General features: G+C 37.7%; 1 protein-coding gene across 1 annotated transcript in view; it reads right to left on the reverse strand.

The window, feature by feature from the left end:
• Positions 1-1,954: 1,954 nt before the first annotated feature.
• The window catches only part of wdr36 (WD repeat domain 36), a 9,166-nt gene continuing 2,709 nt past the window's right edge, over positions 1,955-8,411 (reverse strand). Inside the window, exons 6-22 of the mRNA XM_054612966.1 lie at positions 8,081-8,135; positions 7,500-7,632; positions 7,205-7,380; positions 6,901-7,021; positions 6,638-6,703; positions 6,378-6,467; positions 6,151-6,293; positions 5,948-6,065; positions 5,706-5,871; positions 5,363-5,471; positions 5,187-5,266; positions 4,912-5,019; positions 4,470-4,701; positions 3,527-3,646; positions 3,317-3,398; positions 2,238-2,425; positions 1,955-2,158 (exon numbers count right to left, since the gene is read on the reverse strand). Coding sequence (XP_054468941.1) covers positions 2,009-2,158; positions 2,238-2,425; positions 3,317-3,398; positions 3,527-3,646; positions 4,470-4,701; positions 4,912-5,019; positions 5,187-5,266; positions 5,363-5,471; positions 5,706-5,871; positions 5,948-6,065; positions 6,151-6,293; positions 6,378-6,467; positions 6,638-6,703; positions 6,901-7,021; positions 7,205-7,380; positions 7,500-7,632; positions 8,081-8,135 — 2,137 coding nt within the window. The 3' untranslated portion in view covers positions 1,955-2,008. The remainder of the gene's footprint in view (positions 2,159-2,237; positions 2,426-3,316; positions 3,399-3,526; positions 3,647-4,469; positions 4,702-4,911; positions 5,020-5,186; positions 5,267-5,362; positions 5,472-5,705; positions 5,872-5,947; positions 6,066-6,150; positions 6,294-6,377; positions 6,468-6,637; positions 6,704-6,900; positions 7,022-7,204; positions 7,381-7,499; positions 7,633-8,080; positions 8,136-8,411) is intronic.

An 8,411-nucleotide genomic window follows, 5' to 3' on the forward strand; every position in this document is an offset into this window, starting at 1 on the left:
TTAGAAATATGATGCAATAAATCCAGAAAACCTGAATTTATCTCCCAGCGTGGCAACGAAAATGATGCTTAAAACATCTACATTCATAAGTACTATTCATGTACTATACATAAGTACTACTCATGTACTGTACATAAGAAGTACTACTCATGTACTGTATATAAGTACTACTCATGTACTGTACATAAGTACTACTCATGTACTGTACATAAGAAGTACTACTCATGTACTGTATATAAGTACTACTCATGTACTGTACATAAGTACTACTCATGTACTGTACATAAGAAGTACTACTCATGTACTGTATATAAGTACTACTCATGTACTGTAAATAAGAAGTACTACTCATGTACTGTACATAAGAAGTACTACTCATGTACTGTACATAAGTACTACTCATGTACTGTACATAAGAAGTACTACTCATGTACTGTATAAGAAGTACTACTCATGTACTGTATATAAGTACTACTCATGTACTGTACATAAGAACTACTCATGTACTGTATATAAGAAGTACTCATGTACTGTAAAGAAGTACTACTCATGTACTGTATATAAGAAGTACTCATGTACTGTACATAAGAAGTACTACTCATGTACTGTACATAAGAAGTACTACTCATGTACTGTACATAAGAAGTACTACTCATGTACTGTACATAAGTACTACTCATGTACTGTACATAAGAAGTACTACTCATGTACTGTACATAAGTACTACTCATGTACTGTACATAAGTACTACTCATGTACTGTACATAAGAAGTACTACTCATGTACTGTACATAAGTACTACTCATGTACTGTACATAAGAAGTACTACTCATGTACTGTACATAACTCATGTACTACTCATGTACTGTATATAAGTACTACTCATGTACTGTACATAAGTACTACTCATGTACTGTACATAAGAAGTACTACTCATGTACTGTACATAAGAAGTACTACTCATGTACTGTACATAAGAAGTACTACTCATGTACTGTACATAAGTACTACTCATGTACTGTACATAAGTACTACTCATGTACTGTATATAAGTACTACTCATGTACTGTACATAAGTACTACTCATGTACTGTAAATAAGAAGTACTACTCATGTACTGTAAATAAGTACTACTCATGTACAGTACATAAGTACTACTCATGTACTGTACATAAGAAGTACTACTCATGTACTGTACATAAGTACTACTCATGTACTGTACATAAGAAGTACTACTCATGTACTGTACATAAGTACTACTCATGTACTGTACATAAGTACTACTCATGTACTGTATATAAGAAGTACTACTCATGTACTGTACATAAGTACTACTCATGTACTGTATATAAGAAGTACTACTCATGTACTGTAAATAAGAAGTACTACTCATGTACTGTACATAAGAAGTACTACTCATGTACTGTACATAAGAAGTACTACTCATGTACTGTACATAAGTACTACTCATGTACTGTATATAAGTACTACTCATGTACTGTACATAAGAAGTACTACTCATGTACTGTACATAAGTACTACTCATGTACTGTACATAAGAAGTACTACTCATGTACTGTATATAAGTACTACTCATGTACTGTACATATGTACTGTACATAAGTACTACTCATGTACTGTATATAAGTACTACTTCACTGCTCTTCTGGTCATTACAGCTAACAGTACTCATAGATCAAACACAGACCTTATTTAAGACATCTGACCAAAAACACACTAAATAAAAACACACTGAATAAAAACACATTAAATAAAAACACACTGAATAAAAACACATTAAATAAAAACACACTGGGCTTCATGTCTGGGTTTAAGCTCTGATTTAAAAATGACACAAACCCGATAAAAATGTAAATATTAAAGAATTTAAACATCAAATTGTTTAAGTTCAGAAGGGTTGAAAACAAACAAAAACACAAACAGACGCAGAGAATAGGAATCAACAACTTTTAATAAAATACAATGCGTGTGTTTCTGTGTGTGTTTATCACAGCAGGGCACTCTTGGCGTACGACAGCAGACACAGTGATTGGTCAAACGATGCCCGTAGCTCCGCCCACCCCGCCTCCAGCCGGGAGGAGAGCCGGAGCAACGCTGCCATGGCAACAGAGTCCTGCGACAACGAGCGGAGATGGAGCTGAACGATAAAAGAATAAATATAATTATTACCACAATAAAAGAATGAATAAATAAATGCTGTGTTCTGATTGGCTGACCTTCAGGAAGAGCGCAAGGTAAGCTTGAGCCAGGTCAAAGTCCCGCCCACTGGCCAACATGCTGTCAATCATCTGAATGAAGGCGAGCAGGAGGCTGCTGGCTCCGCCCCCCTCTGGTGTCAGACAGGTGAGCTCGACGGAGAGCGCCGCCGGCCCACAATCCTTCAGGAGACGCACCGGGCGATCGACTGCACAGAGAAAGAGAGAGATATTGATTTACTCAAACATTTAAATAATAATAATAATAATAATCAATCCTTTATTAGTCCCACAATGGGGAAATTATTTCTCTGCATTTAACCCATCCCGGAGGAGCAGTGGGCTGCAATGAAGCGCCCGGGGAGCAACTTGGGGTTAGGTGTCTCGCTCAAGGACACCTCGGCATGTTGCCGGTAGAGGGGCTTGAACCACCAACCTTGTGGTTACGGGACAAGCGCTCTACCTCATGTGCCACAGCCGCCCCTTAAAGTCTCTTTTCTCAATTAAAGACAATGATTTGAAATTAATTGATAGAAATCAAATATCATCCACAAACATGTTTATAGATATTTAATATTTAAGAAGAATTTTAAGCACTTTACTTCAAGTTTATATTTAAAAATTCAAAACCTTTCATACAAACAAATCCAAGTTAATACCAAAAATATATATTTATTAAAATAACCAACAAACAATTAAAAAAATATTACCACTGAAAAATAAAACAAAAAACAGGAGACATTTAACAATATTTAAAAACCAAAATATTAAATTCACTGATAAAATAAGAATTAAAAATACTGACTGTGTAGATTTTAGAAAAATCTAAAAACACCAAACGAATCAATAAAATGCTAAATATTAAACATGTATTTGTAGATTCGAAGTCTTTTTGAAAAAGTTAATAGAAACATTTGTAAAAAAAAAAAAAAAAAAAAGATAAAATAAAAAGATAAAATCACTTTGATAATAAGAAAATAAACATATTTTTTAGTTTAACAAAGTAAAAAATAAAAATCACAAAAAATAAATGAAATCTTAGATTTTGAATATTTTGACGTGAAGCTAAACATTTTAATGTTGATGAAACTGAGACTCACATGATCCGGACTGTAGAGCAGATTCCAGATCAGAACTGAACTCTGACCTCTGAGACATCAAACCCCAACCCAGCAACTTCGACTGGAACAAATACACATTATTATTAATATCATTATTATTATTATTATTCAGTTACATCCCTACATATCAGGAGCAAAGTTCAGGAGGAAACAGGATTTTAGAAATAAAAGCTGATCTTGCAGCTTTACCTTTGTTTGCTGTTCGGTTGCCGTGGGCGACGTGAATCGAGGCGTCAGACCAGGAAGTGTTGGCAGGAAGAACGGAGCCGCAGCCGGAGCAGCAGGAGGCGCGACGGGTTTATTCCTCCTCTACAAACAACAAACACACACAGCGGTTCACATGATGATGTTTGTATCCTAATTATGTAAATTATGTATAGATTATATACAGCGTTCATTATAGGGGAGGAGCTGCTGGATTCATGAGGATATTGTGTTTGTATTTCAATTATAATGTTTAGATCGAAATATATATTTTATGTTTACTTAAAAATTATATAAATTACTTTGTGTATGAATTGTGTTTAAATCTAAATGTTATAAATTAAGTTGTTTGTATATAAATCACAATGTATAAATCTAAATTCTAGAACTTGCATTATTTATTTATATGATTTAAATTAAATTGTTTATATTTAACTTTAAATGTTTATATCTAAATTATGGAAAAAAGTTTTATTTATATTAAAAATTGTGTTTACATCAAAGTTATATAATCAATGTTTATTATATAAATTTATATGTAAAATTTTAATTATATACATTATATTGTTGATATTTATTTGTTCAAATCAAATGTTTTGTAAATAAAAAACTAATATAAATTATGTTTTTTATATATAAACTATCTCATATTTTATTTATGAGATATACGGAGGCTCCCTAGTTGGAACCAGGACATCAAACTTTATTGTTCCTCTCAATGTTATAATTATATTTATTATATTTATATAAAGTAATGAACTGGACGGCTTCGCTATTTACAGAATTTTATGGACCATTTTCGAAATACAGTAAGACCATATTATGAACCATATTAAACTGTTTGTAATATGATTTAACCATCATAAACCATAGTAAAAACAAAGCTGTAAGAACTGACTCCAGATCACCTGTGACTCTGCAGACTCACCTTGATGGTGTCCAGGTGCAGCAGACTTTTCCATCGAGATTCCGGCAACAGAGACAGAGTCACAAGCTCCGCCCCCAACTGTTCAGCTGACTGGTACGCATCATCAACCTCCTCTGATGTCACTTCCTGTCCCGTCTCATCCACCGTGACCCCTGGCAGCGTCACCTCCGTGGGTTGGTAGTCAGCTGGGAGGGGGCGGAGCCCCACAGGCCCACACAGACTCTTATTGGTCCTGAGGGAGGAAAAGCTGCACTGTGATTGGCTGCTGCAGAAGATCAGCTGACATGTCATCTTTACAAACATAAAAAAATATACTATACTATATATATATATATATATATATATATATATATATATATAAAAAACTTATTCTGTGAACACATCTCTTAAACTGCTGTAACTAAACACTGAATTAGAATCCTGAGAGGAGATTGGTTCAGACCAGAGGTAAACGCCCAGACTGTCAACGTGAGCCGTCGCCAGGAAGTCTCCGGTCGGCGACAAGGACACGGTCACCGGCGCCATGGCAACCAGGAAGCAGTCGACGAGACTGAGGAAGAAGAAATAGAATTATTCCATTAAACATTTCACATATATGTTCAATTATGTTAAATAAAATAAGTCAGTAACTTCATTTGGTTTAGAAAGTTTCAGTCCAGACGTAAGTTGAAGTGTTTCATGAATGTGTTGACGTGAAATGGACGGTTCCATTCTTACAATCCAGAGGGGAGATCCCAGGTACGAATGGTGCAGTCCATCGCCACGGTAATCAGCCAGCGGCCATCAGGGCTGAACGTCTGAGGAAGAAGCAATGATAACAACGCTGTTAGCATGCTAGCTCATATTGAACATCGTTAGCAGGGTTTTAGCTGTGTTAGCTCTCTAGGACCCACCATGTTGTTGATGTTGCCGTGGTGACCGGAAAACTTCCTGACGATCCGTCTGGTTTCTATGTCGACCACCAGCAGCGTGAAGTCATCCAGCGCTAATGCTAACATCCCGCTAACAGAAAAAACACTGTTAGCTACATGCCTGCATTGCGCTAACCATTAGATGCCTGTATTTGTGTAGCATTATGTTAGCTGTTAGCCATCTGTCCTTGTGTAGCAGGGAACTAACTGTTAGCTAACTGTATCTGTGTAGCATCATGCTAAATGTTAGCTACTTGTATATCCGTTGCGTCATGCTAACTATGAGCTACCTGTATCTTTGTGACTCATGCTAACTGTTAGCTACCTATCTCTGTGGAGCATCATGCTAGCTGGCGCAGCATGTAGCTTCAGCTGCTCTTCCTGTTTCCTGCTCTTGAAGCGCCAGAACTTGAGCAGCCAATCAGAGCCTGCGGTGAGTGTCAGCTGGTTCAGAGTGTCCGTGGCGACGCCTCGCACCGGCCCGCTGTGAGCTGGAGCAGAGGGGGCGGAGTTAATGAAAGACAGAGACAGAAAGGACCAATAACAGATGAGAACAGGTGAACACACCTTTATCGTCATTGCCATAGCAACCGCGGTGCTGGCCGGACTGCAGGTTGTAAACATCAACGCGGCCAGATGACGAGCCAACCACGGCAAAGTTGCCACAGGAAGTGATGTCGACAGCCTGGGAACAGAGACAGGAAGTCATGTGACTCATGATAAAGAAGGGGGAGGAGCTCAGAGAAACACGGGCGTGAAAGTGCCGTTACCGTGGCGATGTCGTTCCGGCAGGTGGCCGGCGGCTGCAGGTGGTGAGCTCCCATGGTGCAACGCTGGTAGTTCCACGTGGTGGTTGCTCGGCGACCGCGGTGACACGCGACGATGCCGTCCCAGTCCGACTGACGGGCAGCAGCTGTCATTGGAGAGAGAACATGTTGAGATTAAAGGTTTCCTCTACGGAGTTCTGTGAGCGTTTAGTTTGTGTCAGAGCGCCCACCAGAGGAGAACGCCGTGATGGCGGGAAGACGCAGCTCCTCGTAGGACAACCCCTTCTTCTTCTTCTGCTCCTTCTTCTTGTTGATGGAGCCTAGAAAAAAAACACACACACACCAATTAAAAAAATGTCCTGTTTAACTAAATAAATTCAGATTGTTGTTGTTGCCATGGATACCAAATCACACAGCAGTTTGCTTTGAGTCTGTGAGACGCTGCATCTTTAAAGTCACATCAAATGTCTGGCTGACGGGCTGAACTTACCGTGACCCAAGTTCTTGTTGAAACGCTCGTGGACGGTGGAGAACGACTGCAGCGTCCCATCCTGACCTGCAGGGGGCGGAGAAGAGACATTTTTGTTGACGTTCAGTTTGTTTAATCTTATAATAAACTGGACAATATGTAAACAATCCAGCAAATATAATAAGGCCATGAAAGTAATTTCATATATAAAAGAAAATCCTGAGCAAGGAATAAATCTAATGTGATGATGAAATAAATACATTTAAACAAATTAAGTAATTTACCAGCACTGAGGATGTTTTTCCCGTCGTTGCCGTGGTGATGGATGGTGGTGGGCGGGGCACTGTGGCCCTGACGACTGCGTAGCAACCGGGGTGCACCCCCCTCCTGGTCAAATATCCACACCTGAAGAAAATAAATTAGTTTATTATTATTATTATTAGTGGAGGAGGAACCATGTCTTAATAAGAGATTTTTAAAAAACATACATTAAATTATTGTTTTTTCTAAATTATTAGAAAGAAATCAACAACAACAACAATAATAATAATTATTATTATTATAATTATAGTAAATAACGTGATTTACCTTGATGGCGTTGTCGGCTCCGTTGGTGATCAGCAGCGGCTCTCCGTGCAAGAAGGTTGCCGCGGCGACAGCTGTTCTGTGGGCGTGTCGGTGCTGAGTGACCAGCTGACGGCGTTCCAGATCCCAGAATGCAATGTGGCCCTGAGGACTGCCGGACGCCACGATGGGAGGACCGTCTGAGAGACAAAGCAGAAAGATGTTTTTGTTCGTGCCAATAAAGCTTTTTGAATTTATTTCAACAGAATTGAGACAGAAGACAGGTTTCCATCAAAATATCAGAAAATCCAAACTCTACCCGTTCTAAAAGCGAGCGAGCTGATTGGTCCCCAGTCCTGCGTGAAGCTCATAAGTGTCTCGTCCAATCGGATGTTGTGAATGATGATACGTCCCGTCGCCGTGCCGACACCAACTACATCCACTGCGGGACTCTGGGAAATAAAGTTTTCAATATTTAACAGACTAAAAAATATTGCATTAAGAATTAATAAAAGCACTTTATAAATAACTTATATTCTTATTAGCAACATTCAGTTCACTTATAATTTATTTAAATTAAATTAGTCTTCATAAATCAGCATTTTAAATTGATTTCTTATATTGAATAAATATATTTATAATTATGTTCTTTATACAGATTTGAATATAATAAAATGAAAGCATAGACAATTAAACAAAACACTTATTTTATCTCGTTGATTTGTACTTTTTTTACAATTAATGTGTTTTTGTTTTTAAACATTCTCAAATTAAAATATACATAAAAAATGAATCTAAAAATAAGTGAATTCTTTTTTTTATTTATCATTATTTTTCATCAGAACAAATACTTAATTAGTCTTAATTGTTTGTGTGTTAGTGAGTAACAGAGCGACTGACCTGCTGCAGAACTGTGACTCCAGCCGACCAGCCGGGAAACGTGAACAACAACTTACTGAAGACACAAAAACAACAACCTGATGTTAAAAAACTGAATGAATAATTATCTAATTATAACGTGTAGAACTGGAAGCGTTCTGGAAATCCTTCAGTTGAAATAATGTTACAGTGTTCTGTAGTGAACGTAGATCATGAAGTGGGAAAAACACAAACATCCGACAGGTTCACTGTGTTTGTTTACACTAAAAGTACTGCTCTTCTAGTACTACTACACATTGAACTCCTGGAAGAGCTGGAGAAAGAGAGGTACTACTGATACCAACACAGAGTA

The sequence above is a fragment of the Anoplopoma fimbria genome, chromosome 14, assembly GCF_027596085.1.
Source record: "Anoplopoma fimbria isolate UVic2021 breed Golden Eagle Sablefish chromosome 14, Afim_UVic_2022, whole genome shotgun sequence".
NCBI classification, from domain to species: domain Eukaryota; kingdom Metazoa; phylum Chordata; class Actinopteri; order Perciformes; family Anoplopomatidae; genus Anoplopoma; species Anoplopoma fimbria.